The sequence below is a fragment of the Podarcis cretensis genome (genome assembly GCF_951804945.1).
Source record: "Podarcis cretensis genome assembly, chromosome: 2".
Taxonomy (NCBI): domain Eukaryota; kingdom Metazoa; phylum Chordata; class Lepidosauria; order Squamata; family Lacertidae; genus Podarcis; species Podarcis cretensis.
Genome location: NC_137171.1, coordinates 77,466,639 through 77,492,802, shown reverse-complemented (window position 1 = coordinate 77,492,802; position 26,164 = coordinate 77,466,639). Strand labels below are relative to the sequence as shown.

General features: G+C 40.4%; 1 protein-coding gene across 2 annotated transcripts in view; it reads right to left on the bottom strand.

Moving 5' to 3' along the window:
- IPPK (inositol-pentakisphosphate 2-kinase) overlaps positions 1–13,102 on the bottom strand; it is a 31,720-nt gene extending 18,618 nt beyond the window's left edge. The window contains exons 1-4 of one of the 2 annotated variants that reach the window (XM_079967305.1): positions 12,197–13,102; positions 4,136–4,183; positions 2,704–2,799; positions 1,230–1,296 (exon numbers count right to left, since the gene is read on the bottom strand). In XM_079967305.1, coding sequence (XP_079823431.1) covers positions 1,230–1,296; positions 2,704–2,799; positions 4,136–4,183; positions 12,197–12,277 — 292 coding nt within the window. In that variant the 5' untranslated portion in view covers positions 12,278–13,102. Of the gene's footprint in view, positions 1–1,229; positions 1,297–2,703; positions 2,800–4,135; positions 4,184–12,196 lie in introns of those variants that run through there. The other variant, XM_079967306.1, reaches the window with a different exon arrangement.
- Positions 13,103–26,164: the final 13,062 nt, after the last annotated feature.

The following is a 26,164-nucleotide window of genomic DNA, read 5'->3' as shown; positions in this document are numbered from 1 at the left end:
TAAGTGACCCACCATTCAAATATTAAGCAAATTTTCTCCCTCTTAGCAAGGCCTCGGGTTGTGTATCATTTTGCATCCAAATACAAATGTGCCAGCTTTACCAAAACAATAGGCCATTGTACTATTTTTTATCCCTAATGAGGACAGGTTTATTTTAGGGCAAGTTTATTTTGAAAGAGGGATTATATTCTTTATCATCTTGGTGATATAACATGTTTGCATGGGCCTGGCTAACTTTTCAGAAACACCACCTTAAACTATTAACCAGCACAAGCTTCACTGCCAAACAATTCGATTCAAATGCAAACATACACCATAACTGAAACACTCCTTTAGTAAAGTACTAGTGCCCAATTTAACAGCAAGTTAAACAGATGATCACACCTGCTACCAAACAGAAACTCAACTGCACAAACATTCCATGGGAGGTATGGATGGAGAGAGGCAATGCATACAGGGAATTATTCAGGTTATGCTTAACTTAGATGCATCTGTAGACAGAGGTAATTGAGGGCAGCACCTACCTTTATTAATTTCACTGAAGGGGAAAAATCATTTTTGTAGGGTTATTCGTGGGGGGACAGCTGTTTTGCCCCCTAACAAAAATCCTTGGACAAGATGAAACTAGTAGCCAATATGAGAATCAGGTGGGCAGAATCCATCCAAATTTCATTTATGCCCCAGGAGCATAAGAAAGACTCAAATGAAAACAAAGAGCTCACATACTTGGAAAAAAAAAACTGGAGGAATCGATTTAGCCAGAATATGTCTCACTTTTGGAGGCAGCATGTGACATTTTCTCCTCACCCTTCCCTTCCAGGAAAGAGAATCACAGTCAGCAGTAGTCTTCAGAATTCTGGTGCTCCATTTGGGAGCAGTGAACAAAGATGTTTCTCTGTCTCCAAGGAGGGAGGGTGTTCAAAAAAGCAACCCCTATACTCTGCCTCCAGAAATAAGGACACATAACAGCCCCTTTTTGCCTTTCAGGAAATGGGAAAAGTAAAAACTCTCACACACCAACCCCAAAATTGAGGAGGGTGCACACATGGCTCTCTTCCCTGCTCACTTGGGAGGCAATTAAATTCTCTCAGGCAACCAAGAAAGCATTTCCAATACTGACTGAAGTGTGTGACACATTTTGCAATTCTGTATTTTAAAAAAAGCAGATTTCAGATAAGGCACATTCCATATTTTGTGCAAGTAGTCATGCCATTATTTTAATTCCTTACCTGGCCTCTCTGACTGGATCTTTAAACAAAGCTGTTTCAGAAAGTCCAAAGACAGCTGCACAACCTCCTAAAGAAAAAAGGAAACATCATTGTACACAATGAATGGCACAGTTGCAACAAAGTGAAAGAGCACTGACTTGAAACAGAGTCACTTTGAGGATCCTTTAGGTGGAAAGGTGGAATAAAAATAGACAAAAATTTACATGACATTCCTATAGTGGGGGAAAATAGTTTTGTCTGGCAATCTTGCCCAACTCTTCTTATAAAACCGTAATTGTGACAAATAGGAAAAACCGGTGTTCAAGTTATGTCACATTCCTAGTAAGAAGTACTCATATTTACATTAACAGTTTGTCCCATTCATCACTATGTGCTAAGCATGATTACATCTTTTCCCTCTCCTAAGCACTTCTGTAACCACAGCAGTGACTGAAAAAATGTCTTCACATTTTAAGTTTATCAGTCAGGAGCAAACAGCCCTTAAGTCATTAATCATTAGCATTAAACATTCCAGCTGGAATTCAGGAGAATAAATTAAGTGGAAAGTCCCCAGCGCTCCATCACCTTTCCTTGAAGAGACAAGGCTGATTAGGCTTTCCATTGAACTCAAAGGAGACTCTGATCTTAAGCAAATATGCACTTCTTAGGAATATTCAGGTTACTGCTGAATATTTAAGTAGGTGTTGTGTATTTTCTCTTTTATATCTAAGCAGCAATCAACCAGAACAGTTTTAAAATTTTTTATCAATTGATAATGAAGCACAGAAAATGGCCCTGTAAGAGTAGGGCAGTTTTTCTGATAGGTCAACTTTGTAACTATGCATTCATCCTTCCTGCCCTTTTTCATAAAAGGAGCCCAGGGAAACAGACAATACAAAAAAATTAAAGACATTAAGAACATACACATCAGAGAAGAGTTCTCCTTGAAAGAAACAGTAGTCTGATATAAAGGTAGCATCATGCTAATTGGGGGGGGGTCCTCTTTTGCTTCAAATATAGAGCTTTGGGATTCTTTCATATGCAACATTTTCATATGGAAGTAGTATACAAGTTACATTTTTCTTCAGAGATTCTTTTCACATAAACATTTTAAGACCTTTTTTTAAAAAGGAGTAAATATTTACTGCATTCCTCACTCAACTGAAGGATAACCTATCAGAATTAGGGTATTTTAAATTTCAGTAGCAGAATTAAGATTGAACATTCAATAATCACAGGAAACTCACACACACTCCTGTTGCTACTCTACAGCTCAGTCTATGCTGCAAAGGCGAGCACAACTAATCCTAGAGATACATAATAGACATTTTGTCCACTGCTCTATGTTCTATGTGAGCAATCTAAAAGCAGGTTAAATATGGAGATTGAATGCAATGTTCCTTCATACAAAAACCAAACCAACCAGCTTGGCTACAGATGTTAACAAAAACATAACAGTAGGAAAACACTAAATGAAACAAGAAATAATAGTTACCCCATGGTGAACATACTTCTCCCCAAAAAACTGCTTCATTATATGTTTGCCAAAGTATACAATGTTCTGAAGATGTTGAAAGATTTCTTCTGGTGTCTAAAAAACAAATTATAAATTACTGTTGAAACACAGATAACAGTTAAATCCACTTAGAAACAACATTTGAAAAAGATTACAGTGGTACCTCGGGTTAAGAACTTAATTCGTTCCGGAGGTCTGCTCTTAAACTGAAACTGTTCTTAACCTGAAGCACCACTTTAGCTAATGGGGCTTCCCGCTGCCACCATGCCGCCGGAGCACAATTTCTGTTCTCATCCTGAAGCAAGGTTCTTAACCCAAGGTACTATTTCTGGGTTAGCGGAGTCTGTAACCTGAAGCGTATGTAACCCGAACTACCACTGTACTTTAAATTTGCAAAGTCCACAACACCCACCATAAGCTACCAAACAAAATGGTCTGGTTCACATGTCATATTAGTCAGAAATGAATTTAAATAGAAGTGACACTTTGCTTAAATCTTCTTGCTGTATGCAGTGGCGTGGCAAGGCAAAAGGGGAAATTGCTCTGGGCACAAAATTCTGAAGGGGCGCAACCAGGTGTCCTCACCCGCTCATCAATGCCATGTGGCTGAGCTCCTGCAGCTGCAGAGAGGCAAGCTGCAGCCGGGCCAGGCCTTCGGCCAGGCCTTTGTCACGACAAGCCATATACTGGCTTGTGTCCCTGTGGAGTGGCAATAGCAGAAGTGGGAGAAAGGCACAATGACGGATTTTTAGCAGTGTACTCAAGCATTATTTATTATTATTTATTAAATTTATATACCACCCCTCATCCAAAGATCATAGGGAGGTTTACAACATAAAACAGCATGCTGCATGTTCATATCAAACCATATTTTTAAACTATGGGTTAATGTGACATTATAAGCAGCAAGTTTTTCTACTACTGCTCCCGTGTGCAAAACCTGATTTTCAAAATCCGGATAGCAAAGACACTTCTCCACAGGGGGATCTAACCGATTATCAAACTGTGTCGTAAAATCCCAAGTCTTCTGCAATACTAATATGCATTGACTTTGTTTCTTCTACTGGAGCCAATTTTGCTTATTACAATGAAATAATTCATATGAATAGTTACTATTCTACAGTGCTTTTCATTGAAGATCATCAAAAGCACGTTTATCAAGATCTGGCAATATCTCAATCTACTAATTCGTTAAAAGCCCAGCTAATCAAAGGATTGCAAATCCTCAGATCTCTGATAATGTTTTAATCAAGCTGCTGTTGGTTTTTAAAAAATAATAATGCTGAGGCCTCCTTGAGCTCACACAAAGTGGGAATGAAAATTAATTCTCCTTTTTAATTAGAACTAGCTGAAATTTCTTTGGTGGGAAACAAGAAGGATAAAAGGGAATAACAAATGATAATGGTCTCACCTTGTCTCGATTTGGAGGAAACTTCAAAAAACGTAGTACCACACAACGCTGAAATTTAATTTAAAAAATGAGTGAATTAATATAGATTTGTAATTTGGAAAACAAACTGTACCAACCCATTGCAGTAAAATAATTTGCACAAGTAAACCACTTTATCTATTAAGCAGGGGCACTGTTGTATGTGGCAGGCCTCAGGATTCCTGCCCTATTCTACCTTTTTATTTTTTTTCTTTGTTTACATGGCAGCTAGGCTCAATGCAAAGTGCAGTGCCCATAAGATCCCAGCCATCCACTATCTTAATTTGCAAATTTGTGTTGTAAGCCTATTTCTGAATCCTTTAAGTACTTAGCAGTGCCCCTGCTTTTAGGGGAAGCAAGCATACATTTGCTCAGTATTCTGTGCATTCTTTATTTAGTTATCAATGCACTAACAGGTGACAAACAAAACATATAAATTGATTTTACTGGGTCAAATCAGCAGTCCATTTAGATTGGGAACTGTCAACCTGCTACTCACAAAGGCCTTCAATGGTGCTCTAGCCAGAGGCCCTAGACTATAAACTTTCATTTAATTTTTTTTAAGTGTCTAGCAGGCCAAGAAAGAAATTTATAAAGCAAAATGTGCAGGTATTTGTAGCAATTTCTGTGAAATAAGCCAATCTGGCTGCTCCTGTTTCTCAGATATTTTAACCATTGAGTGAAGTCAGTGATAAATGAGTTGTTTGGATACCAGGCAACAGGAATCACAGGGCTCCTGCTCCTAAAGACCTGCTGTATTCTCTTTCTTTTGAATGCACTTTCCCTGGAATCTCCCTTTGTAGTTTGCCATTCCTTTTCCCCTAGCCACCAGGATAGATCTTCCCTATGATAGGTTTGAGATCAGGTAGGCCCTAGAAGTTATTTTCTGCAAATATTGCTACACAGCAAATATGAGCAGATGTTAAAATCTGTCTCAAAAACCAGAATGTGCCTGCCTTGATTAAGTTCAACATCTCCCCTGTCTTCAGTGCAAGAAAACAGAAACAACTATCCTAGAATCAATAAAAATATGAAAATCTGTACATGGGGTACATGTATTTAGCCTGAAGACCAAAAAAAGAAATATCTAAACAGTTGTTAGACAAAGTTTTATAACTGCCTGTGTTTCAGACAGCTATTATTTAAGTTAATACTACTGTATATACTCGAATATAAGCCGACTTTTTCAGCATATTTTTTATGCTGAAAAAGCCTGCCTCGGCTTATACTCGAGTGAGGGGGGCATCTGCAGAGGGACGAGGGCAGGCACAGGAGCCGCGGTTGGTAGAGGCGCTGTGCTGCGCCTCTCCCAACCAGGCTCCTACGCCTGCTCTTGCAAGTGGCAGAGGAGGCGGCGGAGGGACAAGCGGCTGCTCATTCCTCCTCCTCCGCCTTTTCCACTGTCGGCAGCGGTGGAATGAGCAACCCAAAAGCAGCCTTTTCGGGCCGCTTGTTCTTCCTACTCCGCTGCCGTCACCACCAGGTTTGTGGTGTGGTGAACCGGCTTATACTCAAGTCAATAAGTTTTCCCAGTTTTTTGTCCTAAAATTAGGTGCCTTGGCTTATATTCGGGTCGGCTTATACTCGAGTATATACAGTGATTTTGTGTTTTTTATTCTGCTTTTATCCTTCTATTGTCTGTTGACATGTTATCTTATGAATTTGTATACACATCAAACTTTGAAAAAAGGCAATACAGAAGTTTAACATGTTCTGCAGACCTAGTCAGTATTTAAAAAATACACATTTGTGCAACCTGTATTATTCTCCAAATCTCAGACCTTTTAGGCATTATTTTCAATATGTAGATAATGATCATTACTTTAATACAAAATACATTTATTTTAGTCCATAAGTGGTATTTTAGAAATAATGTATCCCTCTATGCTTTATAGCAACAGAGGTTGCATGCACATCTATTTTACAGCTTTTCTCCTTAAGGAGACACAGTAAACACAACTATTCATAAACGTACAGTTTATCAGCTGTTACGGAAACCAACTAAATGCTCTTATAGAAATATTTCACAAATAGGCACTAGAAGTGAATTTTGTTATTTCAAACTCATTTACCTTATGTCCTTTGCTGGCGTATGTGCAATACTTCCTTGAAAGCTACAGGAAGCAAAGATTTCCTCACTTTGTTTACAGTAACATGTCACTGAATTTGCCAAGCTTGAAATCAAATCAAGTTTTTTTTTTTAAAAAAAAAGCCTAAGACTTAAAGTTGTACAACTAAGTAACATTCTGCTGATATTCCATGTTTTTCAATAATTTTTATGTTTAAACTATTTTTCTAACTTGCTTTCTCATTTACTCTGAAAAGTACAAGAATAAAATACACAGCAAATGAACTTTTTAATAACAGAACTAGATTCCAGTAAATTCTTCTGTTTCTTACAGCCAAATACGATGATTTTCAAAAGCCACATCTGTGGTCAGCTACAGTTAAAATGTTTACCATACTGCTGATAATCCAGATTTTATTCAAACCAGCAGGGCTGCGTGTATTGTTCCCTTGCTTTTGTTCAGGCTAACATTGTGCCAAGAATGCAATACAAAACATGATCAGTTGAGCTTGGTTTTTATAGAACTAATCATTCTGGTGGTGTGGGAGAGGGGACATGATGTTGGTACTTCTGATGACCACGTTTGAAATGGGTTTTTCCACTGCATCGTAGAGATGCAAACAAATGGATAATATTCTTGACCAATAAGACTACTACTTCAATTTGTGTTTCTCAACATCTTCAAGCAGTGGCTGCATATGTAACGAAGCCCTCTCTTCAAAATGTTCTATTTGTGTATAGGAGAACTATTACAGTGAGGCACATGGTGTTGCTCCCTTGGAAATTTCAAAGCAGACTTCACAGCATACATCCCTCATACTCATTTCTACTGCAGCACCCCTTAAAATAAAAGGGAGTGTTAATTTAGCTTTAAGCAACAAGGAGAATTTGTCCTTAACTTGGGAACACTAATTCTGGCAATGCTCAAGACCACCTGTTCTGTGAACATTTAATCAGCAAGCCTAGACACTGGGTAAAAGCAATTAAAGTAGTTTATATATTCAAGCTCTGGTGCCCATTTACCAAACAGCATCAAATTGTCTCTTAACAAGAAGTGAAGTTGCTTCTTAATTCATTACATATGGTCTCTGGGAAAACTTAGTTTATTATACTGTCCTTGTTTCCAAAATAACAAAGGCAAAAATGAGCATTTAATGAATGGTATTGGGCTCTGACTAGTACTATGTAGCACTAAAGGCCAATTTGGTTCTTAAAAATAATTTATAATTTAACAACAGACTCGAGTTTTTAAAAAGATTAGTATCAGTTGCTTCTACATTATATATGGTTACAATGACACTGATCATGTAAAAAAATCTGTATAACTTTCAACATGATTACAGCCCTCCACAAGCAAGGCTGTAAACAGGGAGAAAGTGATGTACTGAGGGGGGCAGGGCTTGGCAGAACACCGAAACTCTCCCTTGCATATTTGCTTACATGGAAGTAAAATGCTTGCCTGAATATTTCTATTATTGTAAGCTTACTAGCACGTGCCTCACATTTTCCGTAGGTTCATCTTACTAAAAAAGGATTTTTCAAATTATTGAAGTAAATAGGAGTTTGTCATAAAGCTGTAGCTACCATATAGTCACAATACTATAAATTAAGTGAACATCTATTTTCAACATTTAAAGGAAGATTTCTTTCTGAGATTTAGTGTGACCTGCTTTTGAAAAAGACAGATTTAACAATTGAATTCTGTGTCTAACAATGTATTGGAAACATGTGAATATAACTGGATTAAGAAAACTGTGCAACTCCTCTAATATGAAACCCCAGCCCCAGTTCAAAAACATCATTTTCCAAAAAGGAATACAATAATGCTTTTGCAAGTCCCATTGTTCTGTCAGGCAATTAAGGTGCGGGAGGAAATATATGTTGGTCAAGGGAAAATATTTGTTGGTCAACACAAGGGAACTGAGCTACTTCAGTTTTATCATGAGTTCACTAGTCAAAAACAAATACCAACTGTTTATTGTGATTATATTAATCATGTTGTGGAAGTAGCTGTGCTATAAGTCGTTACATGCAGTCTTATGCATGTTCCAGCAAGCATCCCACAGTTCCCACAATATTTATGTAACCAGTTGCTTAAGGGAAGTGCCTAAGTACTTTCTGTGATATGCTGTAAATACAGCATTCACACTTTATTTCTCCTAAACAAAACATGTTCAGGAAGCTGATAACAAGCCCCAAGTTCTAGCTTCGACACTGAAAAGTTGTCTGCACAGCAGAGTTGCACAAACTGAACTTCATGGCTTAGCATTATTTCCAAACACAATAATTACTGAATGCCTTACTACTCCAAATGTCCTGTTGTATGTCAGATTTTAGTACAAACACTGCTGTTCAACTGATGCTGAAATTGACAAGGACACACATATGCACCATTATGCATGAACATGCATTTGGTTATGCTAAGCTACCACAAACTAGTATATTTTCAGCCCTGTTGCTATTACTTTGGTTAACTGAAAATCCAACTGTATTTAGGTTTCACATGCAAGTATCTTGGCATCACAGAAAGATACGAGCCTCATATCCTAGTAACTAGTTTCTTCAGCTTATCCAAATGCTGGGAACAGAGAGATGCAACTATGCTGAACATCAAGCACTGCACCAAAACTAGCTCAGCATATTATATACACCGAGACTTGGGTGAGAACAGCACTGGGCAGATCAATAAACTTTGTGCACAAAAGGAAAAAGCAGCAGAACCTGCTCAGACCTTTTCCGTGTGCATATTCAAGCTCTGTTACAAAGAGAAGAAGAACAGGATCAGCAAGGGACAGAATATTTCACGGAATACCATGCAAATATACAATTCTTCACACACCCGTTTCCTTTTTTCTACCCCTGCCAATGGAGGAGCAAAAAAATAACTAAAATAGTTACTCAGAGGCACTGCACAAAGGGCTTTGCAGGCATCAGCCCCTTTTGTCCAAGCCCCACATCTGATATCAAACATGCCAGGCATAGGTGAAACATGGCTTGGCCAAAACTGCCTCATGGACCAAGTGGGCAGGCTTGGCAAGCCAAATTAGGCCCATGGACCAAAGGTTCCCCATCCCTGATGCAGGCACATGAATTTATCTCCTCTCATGCAGGTATTTCCCCTCCTTTGTTTTTTTAACAAACTTTGATGAGCATTACATCTACAATAAAGCTAATGCTAACCACAGTATACCCAAACCACAGTTTGCAACCATGATTTCAAAAAAATTAACTGATTTGTTGACAATAATTAAAATTGAAAATGCCAATTTAGTTGTAATGCTAACCACAATTAGCTTTGAAAGATAAAGAGATGAGGGAGGGATTAGGCAACTGGGCAGAGTTACATTTGCACTGGACCCATGTTTCAGGGATTAATTACTTGCACAAGTCACATTTCTAATTCTTTAACAGGCAGGTAAATATATTCAGTTGTTGGCATCTGTCTGTTTCAAGAGACAATGAGGTACACCTCTGGGGGTAAAGTCAAAACGCTGCTGTAGCAGCACCAGCGTGACCTTGGGGCGCAAGCCTGGACAGTGTGTATGGAAATCCTGGGCTGCCCAGACAACAATACTCCCCTCTCAGCATAATGATGTGGTCCAAAGGAAAGCAGAACAATATGTTTGACAGCAGCTTGGCTGCAAGAGTTGCCAGAAGGTGTACAAGGCACAATCTAATTGCCTTAAGGACTCCACTCCAGATTTCTTCTCCAGAAGATATCCCTCAAGGCAGAGGAAATTTAGGATCAGTTTTCCTTCTCCTAGATGGGATACCTTCCCATGCTGATGAGCCCCATCTGTCCCTCACTTCCCTCTACAGCACATGCAGAAACCACCTTCTTGGCCATTGGGCCCGCTATTGGTTTCATCCACTCAATCTGCTGGAAAGTGCCTACATACAGGAGACGTTCCTAAGTCACCAAGGTTTTGAGATCCATTAGCTACCCTCACCTGGTTTAGCCAACTAGTCAAAGCCATTTCCTTGGGTATGGCTGCTGTTGCATACTGAGCTGGCAGCGTCTAGGAGTCACTGGTGAGAGCTGAGTGCAGGGTGGGGACCAAAGGTGAACAAACTACTCCAAAGGAAGCATGATGAGGGGAGGTACTACCCCTCCCCTAAAACCCAGTACACACCATATATATTCAGTATCAAGTCAGCAACAGCATCATTCAACTTTCTTTTAGGAGCACTAAAACAGATGGTTATGGTTATGCCAAATAATGGGAGACAAAGGATGCTTAGATTCTTATTTATCAACCTGAAGTTACAAGCCAGACTTCAATTTCTCAGAGATGGAAAGCAGCCATTGCTTCTTTTTCCCAGAACCCTAAGTATATATATCACAGCAGCACATGTGAGGGACATTTTCATCCTGCAATATTAATCTTGAAACCAAGTCTATAAACTAACCTCATGGCTGTATCAGCCTAATTTCTTTCAAGTTGCTTCCTCTTCCTCATCACCCTTTCCCCTGCTTTGTGCAAAATTTTGCCTGAGGAAAGGTTCTGGAGAATTTGAAAGCCTGTCATGTTTTTGTGACATTCTTGGTTGGTCCCAAAAAAGGTACCATAGTGCTATAATATTAATAATCACATGTACATTTTTATTCCACTCCAAGAAGCACATACCCCCTTCACATATTATCCTCATAACCACCTTGTGAGGTTAAGTTAGGCTGAGAGCAAGCTTTGTGGTTGAGCACGGATTCTAATATGAGTCTCCTGGTCTATATTACATTAGCTGTCACTGGAGGAGGAGGGAATCAATAGATGAAACACAACGAAAAAAATCTCAATTAGCACAGAGCTTTCATTAGATTACACCTTCCTAGAAAACAAGTCTGCCATTTCATAAAATGTACTACATTTGATGTGTGAAGAAAGAAGACATTTGTGTTAAACACACCAGCACTTTTAAATAGTGACTTGAACCATTTTGGAATTTTTCCTCCTGCCATGGTGTAGTGAATAGCCTTCCTCCCAGGACATCATAGCCATTTCCCCCACTTATTTTGTCAGAGGTGTAAGATCTGCTCCACAACCATGACTCAGGCCCTTTCCAGTCAGCTTTAAGATAACTTGCTTTTAATACTCTTTCTCCTCCCCCAAGCCCTTTTCAGCACTGAAAAAGAAAGTCACTCAGCTTGAATTATCACAACGCAACACACATTAGGGCACAGTGTGATTAAGGACCATGGGCATCCAATAAAAACGATGCTTCTCTGGCACACAAATTGGGGGTGGCACCCATTTTGGCAGGGATGGAGCCTTCAGCTACATATCTTTCATGTACACAGTGAGTTTACCTATACATGAGTTTCTAAAACTTACTCCCCTCCCCACAAAAAAACCGAAGATCTGATTTGCTGATCAACTGCGATTAGAGTTCGTTGTCTCGACACAGTTTTTTGTTGTTATACTTTAAGATACCAACTTCTTTCAAAGTCTGTTAGCTTAACGAAAGCGGTATAAAATGTTTTATGTCCCCCACTCCCCACCCAAAAAAAAGCGTCTCGGAGAGAGAAATAAGGAGCGTCTGATTTTACCGTTATGCTTCTGCGGGGAGCGAGAGGAGGAGGAGGAGGAGGAGGAGGAGGAGAGGCTACTGGACCACTTCGCTCACCCGCTGATGAAGGAGAAAGGCGAGCTTTCCCGGCGGGTGTCCTCCCTCCCCTCCCCGCCTCCCCCGGGCACCTCTTCCGAGGCAAGGGAAGCGGGGAGCAGCGGAGGGAGCCCTGAAGAGGTGAAGCGGGAGGAACTGACGGGCCTTCAGTTCCCTCCTTCCCCACCCCCCTCTAACTGACCGGACAAAATTTCCGTTAAGGGTGGAAGGCAGGGGCGGGGGGGGCGGGGTTGTTTTTTTCAAAAAGGAAGAAAAAAGCCCAAACCGTTAAGCACGAGACTCAGGAGGGCGGTTGGCAGCTAACCTCAGGCGCGCGCGAGGCAAGAGGCGGCGGCGCCTTTTTTCTTTTTTACCTGTCTGTGGGAGACGACGAGGCTCTTGTTGCCTTCCCCGTGGTATCGCCATTCATTCTCATCCATTTTCTCCGCTTCCATCCCCCAGCCAATGGCCCCTCCGTTTTGGTTTCCGGCAAGGCGAGCGGGCGGTCGTCGTCGTCGTCGCCTCCTGCTGCTGCTGCTTCTCGCCGCTTCTTCTCCCTCAGCTCCGGCCTCCGTTTTCACCCCGTCCCACTGCGCGCGCGGCCTCCCGCCCACAAGTCCCTACACAGCGATGAGGCGCAGCCTCTCCGGACAACGCGCTCAACGAAGCCGACCACCTGGTTGTTTCCCAGCCCACACTAGCGTCCTCGCCCGGATCGGAACAGGAAGTTCCACCTTCCGCCTTGGGGCACGCGGAGGTCACCCACCCGAGAAAATAATATACTGTATAGGTTTGTATGGGGGGCGGGACTTCCTTAACCGGCCCTATTTATTGGGGGCATCAGCCTCAGCTCCTATTCTTCCCGCAAGGCTACGGCGGTAGCAAGCGCCATCTTTATTTCTGGCAAGTTCGGGAAGAAAGAGGTTCGTCACCCTTGACCGGGAAGACCCTGGGCATGCGCAGGAGCCTTAGCGAGGTTCATAGGTGTGCGTGTGTGATATGATAAGGAAGAGCGGCGGCAAGCTGGTTTTGGCGGTTTGTTCAGAGGCCGCCGTCCCTTCTAAACCGGCTTCAGGAATTGATTGCAAAATGGTCGCCTCTTCTTATATATATAATTTTAACTACATGGCCTACATCTTAGGATTGTACGACAGACCCTGGCTTTGATTAGCATCGGAGGTAGACAGGAGTCTGCTCGCTATTGTATTCATTTATTTAAATATATTTTCTGCCCCCTACCCTGGAGGCTTGGAGTATGTAATAACATGTTAAAAACAAATTAAAATATCCAGTTGCACACTAGTTAAAATAATTATTTAGTCATTTGCATATTTAAAAGGCTTCCAGCCCACATTTCAGAGGCCCCTGCCCTCACACGACAGTTTGGTACCCTCCAGGTAGGGCTGTGAAAGACCTGGTTGAAACCATGTTTCAGTTGCTGCTGGTCAGGGTAAGATAGTACTCAGCTAGATGGACAACGTTTCTGACTCAGGTATAGGGCAGCTTCTTGCAGTCCTGGCTTACAGCATTTAGGAGCATATTAAGCAGCCTTAGGCAAAATCAGAAATTTGGTCTATCAATATTGTTGACTCCAGCAGCAATGCTATGATGCCTTAAGTGAGATCTTTTCCCCAGCTGTGATGGCTGTTGCATACATACAACAATGGCGTCACAGGGTTTTGAGGTGGCAGAGTGGACTGTTACCGATTCAGGCTGCAGTTCCTGCACTGCAGAAGTGAAGAACATTTTTGCATAAACACTCTGCAAATGAAAGACTACTACTTAGGAGAAAGGTTCTGCCACAGCCCCCTCCCTGTTGTGCTAATGTGAACACTACTGAGCTAGATGAACCAATGCTCTGACTTTGTATAAGGCAGCTCTCTATGTTCCTAGTTTTCCTTCAGCATTGAGGCTTTCCATAGGGGATTTTTTTTAAAAAAAAAGAATTCCCCCACCTGCAGTATGAACCGTTCAAGGGAGGTGCAGTAGCTTAGTGACAGACTAAGCACTTTGCATGTAGAAAGTCCCATGTTCAGTCCTAGGCATATCCAGGAAGGGGTTAGAAAGCATTTGCTAAAACTAACAAGCACACAACAAAGACATTGCGTGCTAAGAGTTAGATCCAAAAGAGGTAAGCACCTCCTACAGCCAGAACCAAGATAGGTAACTTACAGCTCAGGAGCTGAAACTTGGAGTGTTAAACCTGTAGAAGATTAGTTTTTCGCTTTGCTCTAGCAAGGCAGGTTTGAGATGCCACAGTAAACTGTAACCAGAAACCTAGATTAAATGCCCTTCATGGATCACTGCCTTGCCGTGGCGAAGGGGCTTGAAGAACTCAGAGAAGCTATGAACTATGCCGAGCAGGGCACCCAAGATGAACAGGTCATAGTGGAGAGTTTTGACCAAACGTGATCCACCTGGAGGAGGAACCGGCAAGCCACTCCAGTATCCCTGCCAAGAAAACTCCATGGACAAAGACAAAAGGCATATAAAAGTTATGACGCTGGAAGATGAGCCCCTCAGGTCGGAAGGCGTCCAACATGCTACTGGGGAAGAGCGGAGGGCAAGTACAAGTAGATCCAGAGCTGATGAAGCGGCTGGGCCAAAGCCAAAAGGACGCTCAGTTGCGGATATGCCTGGAAGCGAAAGGAAAGTCCAATGCTGTAAAGAAAAATATTGCATAGGAACCTGGAATGTAAGAACCATGAACATGGGTAAGTTGGAGGTGGTCAAAAATGAGATGGCAAGAATAAATATTGACATCCTGGGCATCAGTGAACTAAAATGGACGGGAATGGGTGAATTCAGTTCGGATGACCATCATATCTACTACTGTGGGCAAGAAACCCGTAAAAGAAATGGAGTGGCCCTCATAGTCAACAAAAGAGTGGCAAAAGCTGTACTGGGATGCAATCTCAAAAATGATAGAATGATCTCGATACGAATCCAAGGCAGACCTTTTAACATCACAGTAATCCAAGTTTATGCACCAACTACTGGTGCTGAAGAAACTGAAATTGACCAATTCTATGAAGACTTACAACACCTTATAGAAGTGACACCAAAGAAGGATGTTCTTCTCATTATAGGGAATTGGAATGCTAAAGTAGGGAGTCAAGAGATAAAAGGAACAACTGGCAAGTTTGGCCTTGGAGATCAAAACGAAGCAGGGCAAAGGCTAATAGAGTTCTGTCAAGAGAACAAGCTGGTCATCACAAACACGCTTTTCCAACAACACAAGAGACGACTCTACACATGGACATCACCAGATGGGCAGCATCGAAATCAGATTGATTATATTCTCTGCACCCAAAGATGGAGAAGCTCTATACAGTCAGCAAAAACAAGACCTGGAGCTGACTGTGGCTCAGATCATCAGCTTCTTATAGCAAAATTCAAGCTTAAACTGAAGAAAGTAGGAAAAACCACTGGGCCGGTAAGATACAATCTAAGTCAAATCCCTTATGAATACACAGTGGAAGTGAGGAACAGGTTTAAGGATTTAGATTTGGTGGACAGAGTGCCTGAAGAACTATGGATGGAGGCTCGTAACATTATACAGGAGGCAGCAACGAAAACCATCCCAATGAAAAGGAAATGCAAGAAAGCAAAGTGGCTGTCCAATGAGGCCTTACAAATAGCGGGGGAGAGAAGGCAAGCAAAATGCAAGGGAGATCGTGAAACATACAGGAAATTGAATGCAGATTTCCAAAGAATAGCAAGGAGAGACAAGAAGATCTTCTTAAACAAGCAATGCAAAGAAATAGAGGAAAGCAATAGAATGGGAAGAACCAGAGATCTGTTCAAGAAAATTGGAGATATGAAAGGAACATTTCGTACAAAGATTTCCATAATAAAGGACAAAAGTGGAAAGGACCTAACAGAAGCAGAAGACATCAAGAAGAGGTGGCAAGAATACACAGAGGAATTATACCAGAAAGAAACGGATGTCTCATATACCCCAGGTAGTGTGGTTGCTGACCTTGAGCCAGACATCCTGGAGAGTGAAGTCAAATGGGCCTTAGAAAGCACTGCAAATAACAAGGCCAGTGGAAGTGATGGTATTCCAGCTGAACTATTTAAAATTTTAAAAGATGATGCTGTTAAGGTGCTACACTCAATATGCCAGCAAGTTTGGAAAACTCAGCAGTGGCCAGAAGATTGGAGAAGATCAGTCTACATCCCAATCCCAAAGAAGGGCAGTGCCAAAGAATGCTCCAACGATCGCACAATTGCACTAATTTCTCACGCTAGCAAGGTTATGCTTAAAATTCTACAAGGAAGGCTCAAGCAGTATGTGGACCGAGAACTCCCAGAAGTGCAAGCTGGATTTAGAAGAGGCAGAGGAACCAGAGACCAAATTGCAAACATGCGCTGGATTATGGAGAAAGCTAGAGAGTTCCAGAAAGACATTTACTTCTGCTTCATTGACTATGCAAAAGCCTTTGACTGTGTCGACCATGGCAAACTATGGCAAGTTCTTAAAGAAATGGGAGTGCCTGATCACCTCATCTGTCTCCTGAGAAATCTCTATGTGGGACAAGAAGCTACAGTTAGAACTGGATATGGAACAACTGACTGGTTCAAAATTCGGAAAGGAGTACAACAAGGCTGCATTTTTTCTCCCTGCTTATTTAACTTATATGCAGAATTCATCATGCGAAAGGCTGGGCTGGATGAATCCCTAGCCGGAATTAAGATTGCCGGAAGAAATATCAACAACCTCAGATATGCAGATGACACAACCTTGATGGCAGAAAGTGAGGAGGAATTAAAGAACCTTTTATTGAGGGTGAAAGAGGAGAGTGCAAAATATGGTCTGAAGCTCAACATCAAAAAAACGAAGATCATGGCTACTGGTCCCATCACCTCCTGGCAAATAGAAGGGGAAGAAATGGAGGCAGTGAGAGATTTTACTTTCTTGGGCTCCATGATCACTGCAGATGGTGACAGCAGCCACGAAATTAAAAGATGCCTGCTTCTTGGGAGAAGGGCAATGACAGGCCTAGACAGCATCTTGAGAAGTAGAGACATCACCTTGCCAACAAAGGTCCGTATAGTTAAAGCTATGGTTTTCCCAGTAGTGATGTATGGAAGTGAGAGCTGGACCATAAAGAAGGCTGATCGCCGAAGAATTGATGCTTTTGAATTATGGTGCTGGAGGAGACTCTTGAGAGTCCCATGGACTGCAAGAAGATCAAACCTCTCCATTCTGAAGGAAATCAGCCCTGAGTGCTCACTGGAAGGACAGATTGTGAAGCTGAGGCTCCAGTACTTTGGCCACCTCATGAGAAGAGAAGACTCCCTGGAGAAGACCCTGATGTTGGGAAAGATGGAGGGCACAAGGAGAAGGGGGCGACAGAGGACGAGATGGTTGGATAGTGTTTTCGAGGTTACCAGCATGAGTCTGACCAAGCTGCGGGGGGCAGTGGAGGACAGGAGTGCCTGGCGTTCTCTGGTCCATGGGGTCACGAAGAGTCGGACACGACTAAACGACTAAACAACAACAACAATGGTAAATACTGTCTTAACTAAACTTTTGTGTCATTAAGCATATAGATAGGATGCCATTTAATGGTAAATCCTGTCTTAACTAACATTTTGTTTCATTAAGCATATGGATAGGGGTGATTCAGTAGACACTGTGTACTTAGGCTTTCAATAAGGTCCCTTCCCAAAGATTCGTGAATAATAGTCATGGAATAAATAGAGATAACTGGTTAATGATCCATAAGAGGACAAGGAAGAGGAAACAGAGAGTGGGGATAAATGGACAGTTAGCACAATGGAGGCGTGTAAGCAGTAGGGTTCCCAAATGATCAGCTTTGGGACATGTGCCTTTAACATGTTCATAAATGACTTGAAGACGAGCAATAAAGTGACCAGGCTTGATCATGCCACCAAATTGTGTAGGGTCGCAAAAACAAAAAAGGTTTGTGAAAACTTCCAAAAGAATAGTTTAATAGTTTTAACTTGTTGAAACACAGACCTTGGGCTAGAAACTACAGGTTTCTGGAGATGAGGTCAATTGTTTGTTCTAAGGAAAAATGTTACACAACTGCTGCCCTTTCCTAGATCTATAAATCCATGCATTGTGACTCACTTCCTGGAATGGAGAATAATGCAATGTAATGTTGAAACTTGGGAATACTGGTATGTCGTCATGCTTTTAGACCTGACTCCAGCAACGGCTTAGTAAATTATTTGTGTGAAGTTTGCATGCATACGAGTGTGAAATGTCCTGAAACGTGCATTTGTCAAAGACTTTAAATTATTTTAAGACTAATACTTTATTTATTTTGTCATTTATTTGAAAATATTTCCTTCTCACCCTTCCTCACAATGAGCCCAAAGCCAGGGCACAACAAAACAGAAATAAAATAAAATGTAACAGTAATGTAATTGCTGGGATAGCTCATTTGGTAGAGTGTGAGACTCTTAATCTCTTTGAGCAAAAGATTCCCTTCTGAATGTACAATTCTTTGATTTAATTTGAATTACAGCACTTGGGAACTCCTCAGGAAATATTTTCAGTCCAATAGTTCTGTAATGGTAAGGATCAGCAACTATAAGCTCCCTAGTTGAAAGATGGAGTGGAGGTCTTGGCACTTGGGTCAAAAATCCCAGATGAAGGCATCGCAACTTGGAGAACTCAGGAAATGTCAAGCCTTGATTTCTTGAGGAACAGCCCTAATGGCTTCTGATAAGTGCCTAACCCTTGGCTCCCCAGACCAGTAGTTCCCTTCCTCCCTTGCCCTTGTTCCTTTCCACTCTCCTTTTATTCTAACATCCTCATGTTTCCCTAGCCAAATCTCCTGTCTCTTGCATCTCTCTTTACTAGTTCTTTGCAGTGCCTAGCTTTTTGAATTACCTTCCCCCTACCCTCTCTTCTCAACTTCCCGCTATCTCTTACCTAGCTGCTCACCTTTCATTCAGCAACCCTCTCTAACATCCAGCTAGGATATACGTAAATGCCTTCTGGCTGGAATGTAGTCATGCCCCCCCCCCCCCGCATTTTCCAAAAGGAAACACAGACCCATGGTGCCTGGGTGCTTGGAGCTTGGGGTGTCTTTACGACATATGGTTTATTTACACATATATGCAACCTGGGCCTGTGATGGAGGGGCTCACAGCATTAACATTCCAAGAGAGTTCTGCTTCTCTGCTTCTAGCTTGCTGCATTTAACAGTGTCACCTTTTTCCCTGAGTTCACATCCCAGCCAACTGCAATCCTAAGTAACTGCTCTCCTTCAAAACTCTGGCCTTTATCCTGCTAAGAAACTCAGAGCTGGAGGAGGGTCCCCTCTCTCTGACTTTCCTAATGGCCCATTACCTTTCCTTTGTCTTTGGTTAATGGCTAATGCTAATCTCCCGGACAGTTCCTGAACACAGGAAGCTGTTTCTTCCCATATTTTAATACTTCACTAAATCCAGCGTCTGTCACCAGGTGAATACTCCAAGCATTGATTAAATTCTGATACCGACTAGACCCAAGAATTTAAGGCACCCTGTAAATTCATAATATTATTATCATAACTCAGTACACCAGATTCTCACTTAGCATGAGGGAAACCTAGCACAAAATTCCAAGCAGTTTGCACAGAAATGACAGTCACCCATTTTGATCTACCATGGCGTCTCTGCTGCACTTTTTAAATTTTGCTGTAGTTGTTGACTCTGCAGGTATAACAGAGTCCAGATTGACATTGTGGGCAATATTGTTTGATAATTTAGTTTTACATAGCCATAACATAATCTTCACCCGACTTGGCCAGATGCCTGAATGCCTTGATGAGGCAACCTTCAGAAAATGGCCTGTGCACTACAACCGTTCATTATTTAAATGTTTTAAATATTAAATTTGGAAAAACTTAAGGCTAATTAAGAAAATGTGTTGCGTTTGCTGTTGTTGTTGTGTTTTGCAAGAGAGATGCAAGCCAGGAAAACATATATTTTTTAAAAAATTAATGGCATAAAGGAAGCCAGTGTATTCTTTCTTTGTTTTGTAGTTGAGGGAGAATAATTTAATGCAGTGAATGGTGTTTGTGTCACAAACTAAGGCTGGATATTTTTGGCACCACATCAATGACTTGTATGTTTCTATTTTTAAAAGAGCTGATTGTTTCCAAAGAATGCTGGACCCCTTGGGTTATATTACAGAATGGGGTAATAAAACCTGCAGTCAGCTGATGTAATGTGCCACTTTGCGATTTAGTCTTAAATGGAATGGCTCCAAAAGGTTTGGGAATTTACAGTTCTGATCGCATTGCTGCTCAAGGGACACCATGTATCTAGAAATGAGATTTATTGAATATTACAGTCAGAACACTCCCAAAGTGACTAATATGAATTAAGGCTCTGAAACATAAATGCATCTAAATGCATCTGTATAAATCCTAATGCTGCCAATGACATTTGCACACACAATAATCTTTCTTGGACTGAAGGTGTCTCTTTACATTCACAGTAGTCTTCAATCACCTGAGCAGGAGTCCAGCACAATGCTTTGAAATGTGGGTCAGGATTTTCAGAGCTGTGTTTCCGGGGAATTTAGTGTTGTTACCCATAAACCAGCAGTCCTGCCTACTTCCCGAAATAGTAAAAAGCAAAATGATTGGGTCAGGTTCCTTGTGAGAAGAGAGCCTTTTGGTTTTCTTGTTGTACGTCCTCCCACTACCCAAAGAGGTTTGGTCATTCCCTTCCTAAGGTGGAACTGTCGCTGATTACTATTAGGCAGGCAACAAAACAAATAAAATAATATTATAAAGACAGATGAAAGCAGGAAATTTAATTCTGAGACTGAGAAAGAGAGCTTCAGAAAGATGCTTAAACCTTAGGAACTTAGCAGCACACACAGCAAACCTTTGTACATCCTTGACATTAAGTTAAACTATCAGTTCAAACTCCTCTTATTTGTATGGGTTCTGTAGCTTCTCATACCATACATTGCTTGCAGAGGAACATACCCTACTTTGCATCAAGCAGAGTAAACAGACTAGTCACAACCTTCCCATGGTCAATAGCCCAACCCAAGGTACTTTGCTTCCTTGGGTACTATGATAATTGAGCCTGAAGATTGTTAAAGAAGTCTCTCTTATAAATGGGAATCTGCAGTTCAGATAATGTTTAGATAACAGCAGAGAACCCGCACAAGCAACGCTGACACAAAACCTCACATATATTAAGTAAAATAGAAACATCACCACCAGACCCCACCCCCACTCTTCTTCCCCCCCCCTCCACCTCTTTCCCCCTATTCTTCCTAATGTCTCAACAAATGAAACCAATTTGGTTTTTTGGTTTTTTAAAAAAGTGTTATGTGTGTGTGTGTGTGGGGGGAAATACGAGAGAGAGACATTGCACATACCTTTGTAAATCAAGAAAATCCTTAATAAAAATACATTAAAAAAAAGATAATGTTTAGATTTGATTGCGTCTCTAATCTACCTATATGAAAGAATTTCATAAAGCTTATCTACAAACAATGAACTGTCTCGGATAAATTCTAAGTTTGCAGCAGAAGAACCACAGAACACTAGTCCCTAAAATGTTTAGTTTGCTTCTCAGAGGATCTGTAGAACACATTTTTTTCCAAACCAATTTTATAACCAAAATGTCCTTCTCCTTGTAATAAAGGGGTGGTAAAATGCTTACAAATTATGCTAGTGTTACTTTGCCATGTTTGTGTCCTATATTCCTGATGTGGGAAGCACTGGAACATTCACCTATAAAACGAACAAACAAAAAAATACATTGGCTATTCACCCCACATCTCATTTGTCCTCAGGCTGGAAAGAAGGAAAGCTTTTAAAATGTCAAGTAGATTGATGTTTTGAGCATAGGATATACATGACAGAATGCTTTACTGTGTGTTTTTAGAAGAAAACTAAGGACGAAGCTGACCTTATCCATTTTATTCTCTTTTTTTTAATAATATTTATTAAATTTTAGTTTAACAATAAAATACATAGATAATAACACAATCTTTTCCAATATCCACATTTCATATTCATCTTTGGACTTCCTCACAACCCTTGTTCCTGCTTTCTAGACTCATAAATTTTACCAGCAAATTATTAACTTGGTTTAATTCATATAATATAATTTTCCAATATTAATATCTCAAATTTTGGGATTTAACATACTCTTATTGAAACTTAATCATAAAATGTTACTTATGCAAAATTTATCTTTTCGTCTTCCAATTAAATTTAAATTTATATTCTTTATACCTAGTTTGTTGAAGCCATGTTTTTGCTAATCTTACATCTTTCTTAACATTCATACAATTTACAATGTTTTTGTAGATAGTCCTTAAATTTCTTCCAGTCTTCCTCCACCAGTTCTTCTCCCAGGTCTTGGATTCAGCCAGTCATCTCCGCCAATTCCATATAGTCTATCAGTTGCATCTGCCATTCTTCCAGTGTGGGTAATTCTTGAGTTTTCCAGCTTTTAGCGATGAGTATCCTTGCTGCTGTTGTAGCATACATAAAAAAGATTCGATCCTTCTTTTGCACGCTCTGATCAACAATGCCTAAGAGAAAGGCCTCTGGTTTCTTAAGGAAGGTATACTTAAATACCTTTTTCAGTTCATTATAAATCATTTCCCAGAAAACCTTCACTCTAGGGCAAGTCCACCAGAGGTGAAAGAATGTTCCTTCAGCTTCTTTACACTTCCAACATTTATTATCAAACACATGGTATATCTTTGCAAGCTTGACTGGAGTCATGTACCACCTATATATCATTTTCATAATGTTTTCTTTCAAGGCATTACATGCCGTAAATCTCAAACCTGTGGTCCATAACTTTTCCCAGTCAGCAAACATGATGTTATACCCTATGTCCTGTGCCCATTTTATCATGGCTGATTTAACCGTTTCATCCTGTGTATTCCATTTTAACAGCAAGTTATACATTCTTGAAAGTATCTTAGAGCTGGGTTCTAACAGTTCTGTTTCTAACTTTGATTTTTCCACCTGGAATCCTATCTTTTTGTCCAACTTAAAAACTTCTTTAATCTGAGCATAATGTAGCCAATCTCGCACTTTGTCTTTTATTTTCTCCATACTCTGCAACCTCCAGTTATCTCCATCTTTTTCTATTATTTCCCAATATTTCAGCCATTTGGCCTCCATATTGAGTTTTTTCAGGGCATTAGCCTCCATTGGTGATAACCACCTTGGGGTCTTGTTTTCCAATAAGTCTTTATATTTCAACCAGACGTTAAATACTGCTTTTCTGACAACATGGTTCTTGAAAGTCTTATGTATTTTAGCCTTGTCATACCACAGATATGCATGCCAACCAAACGCATTGTTAAATCCTTCCAAATCTAAAACATCAGTGTTCTCAAGAAGTAGCCAGTCTTTCAACCAGCAGAAAGCTGCTGATTCATAATACAACTTTAGGTCTGGCAGGGCAAAGCCCCCTCTTTCTTTAGCATCAGTTAATATCTTTAACTTAATTCTGGGCTTTTTGCCCTGCCAGACAAATTTTGAAATATCTCTCTGCCACCTCCCAAAACACTCCATTTTGTCCACAATCTGCAAAGTTTGAAACAAAAACAACATTTTTGGCAATACATTCATCTTAATAGCAGCAATACGTCCTGTCAAGGAAAGTTTCAATCTTGACCAAACATCTAGATCCCTTTTAATTTCAGACCAACATTTTTCATAATTGTCTTTAAATAAATTCCTATTCTTCGCTGTTATGTTTACCCCTAGGTATCTTACTTTTTTAACCACATTTAATTCTGTCTCTTTCTGAAACCTTTCTGATTCTGAAGAAGTCAATTTTTTTTCTAAGACCTTGGTTTTTTGCTTATTAAGTTTAAATCCCGCCACTCAACCAAACTCATAAATCAGTTGCAACACCCTTTTAGTACTAGGCTCTGGCTCCTGTAAGGTTAAAACTAGGTCATCTGCAAATGCTTTCAGTTTATATTGTTTCGCTCCGACCTGGATACCTTCCACCAACCGGTCTCCTCTGATCATATTCAAGAGCACTTCTAGGACCGATATAAATAACAAAGGGGATATAGGGCAACCTTGTCGTGTTCCTTTTTCAATTCTAAACTCTTCTGTCACCACATTGTTAACTATCAGTTTTGCCTTTTGCTCTGAATAAATTGCCTTTATCCCATTGTAAAACCCCCGCCCCACTCCCATTCCTTCCAAATTTTTCTTCATAAACTTCCAGGAGATATTGTCAAAGGCCTTCTCCGCGTCTATAAATATCAAGACTGCTTTTGTATTAATGTTTGTTTGCAAGAGTTCCAAAATATCAGTAATGTTCCTTGTGTTTGCAAACAAATGTCTACCTGGGAGAAAGCCTGCCTGGTCCTTGTGTATTACTTCATTTAAAACTTTTTTAAATCTACTTGCTAAAATGTCTGCAAATATTTTGTAATCCACATTTAGGAGGGAGATGGGGCGGTAATTCTTAAGTTGTGTCTTTTCAGTTTCTAGTTTGGGTATCAATGTGATGAAAGCTTCTTTCCACGACTCCGGTGCCTTCTTCCCCTCCATAATTTCATTGCAAACCTCCATTAATGGATGTATCAAATAGTCTTTCAATGTCTTATAATATTTGGAGGTAAGCCCATCTGGCCCTGGAGACTTGCCCAGTTGCATGTTCTGAATGGCCTCCTCAATCTCTAATTGTGTTATTTTATAATTCAGGATTGTTCTATTCCGCAGAGACAACTTTGGTAAACCATTCTTCTTTAGAAACTGTTCTATCTCTGATTCATTTTGCGGCCCTTGAGTATATAGTTGTTTGAAATATCTCTGGAAGCACTTTCTGATTTCCACTGGGTTCTGAATATTTCTTCCCTCAATTTCTAAATTTGTTACTGTGTTCAGCTTTTGTCTCTTTTTCAGCTGCCATGCTAGCAGCTTTCCACATTTATTTGCCGATTCAAAGGATCTTTGTTTCATTAACTTAACTTTCCATTCCACTTCCTGGTTTATCAGTTTTGAATATTGTGCTTGATAATGTTTGATTTCTCTTAATATCTCCTTTGATTTCAGTCTCGATCTTAACTTCTACTCGCCTTCTTTAATTTTCTCCAAGATCTTATCTTTCTTATCGTTCTGTACTTTTTTCTTAATAGTATTCTGTTGTATCAGAAACCCCCTCATGACCGCCTTACTTGCATCCCAGACAGTTCTTTTTTCCACCGTAGTGTTCAGGTTTATCTCAAAATAGTCCTTCAAAGCTTTTTGGGCCTTTTTAATAATGTCCTGATCTCTAAACAAATTGTCATTCATTCTCCATCTAAAGGAGCCGGTTGGAATTAATCTCATATCCATCTTCACCGCATTATGGTCGGAGCAAGTCTTTAGGCAGATTTCCACTTTTTTTATCTTGGGTGCCAGGCCTCTGGTTATCCAAATTTGGTCGATTCTTGTCCATGTCAGTTGGGCTTCAGAAAAGAATGTTCCTTCTCTTCCTAGAGGGTTCTTTGTTCTCCAAATGTCAATCAAGTCCATGTTGTCAGTCATTTCAAAGAATGTTTTCGGTACTCTGCCGTCTTTTGTCATGTTTTGGCTATGTGACTTGTCCATATTGGTTGATACCACTCCATTCATATCTCCCATCATGATGATGTTATCATAGTCCAGATAGTCCAGCATAATCTCGTGCAGCTTCTTGTAGAATTCCGATTTTCCCTCATTTGGCGCATAAATTCCTAATAACAAAAACTTTTCTCCTTGGGTCTGGATCTCATTGCCAAAATTTGTCCTTGTTCATCTTTAAATAAAAATTTTGGTGACAGGCTCTCTTTTGCATATATCACCACACCTCTTTTCTTTACTCGATCCGATGAGATAAATTCTTGGCCTAATCTTTTATTTATTAACACTTTTCTATGTAGCCTAGTCACATGTGTTTCTTGCAAGCAAATAACGTCCAATTGTTCTTTTTTCAAAATATGAAATATCCTTCTCCTTTTCTCCGGAATGTTGGCGCCATTTATGTTCCAACTCAGAAGTTGCAGAGACATCCTGGTCAAATCTGTTATTGTTCTGGTGGTGGTATCTTTTTATCCTGGTCTACAGACCCCAAAGGTGTAGGTGTGGGTACAGGCTGTGGTCCAGCCCCTAAGGGTCTTTCAATCCCTTTCTGAAGGTCCTCTCCGTAAGTATTCAAAAATTTATCTCTGTCTTCAGCTGTTTTAATTTTGACCTTCTTCCCCCTGAACGTAAAAGATAGTCCTTGTGGAAATTCCCACCTAAAGATAATCAAGTTGCTCCTCAACAGCTTGACTAATTCAAGGTAGGTAGATCTAAGATCCAAAAGTTGTTTAGGAATGTCCTTGTAAATCTCTGCTC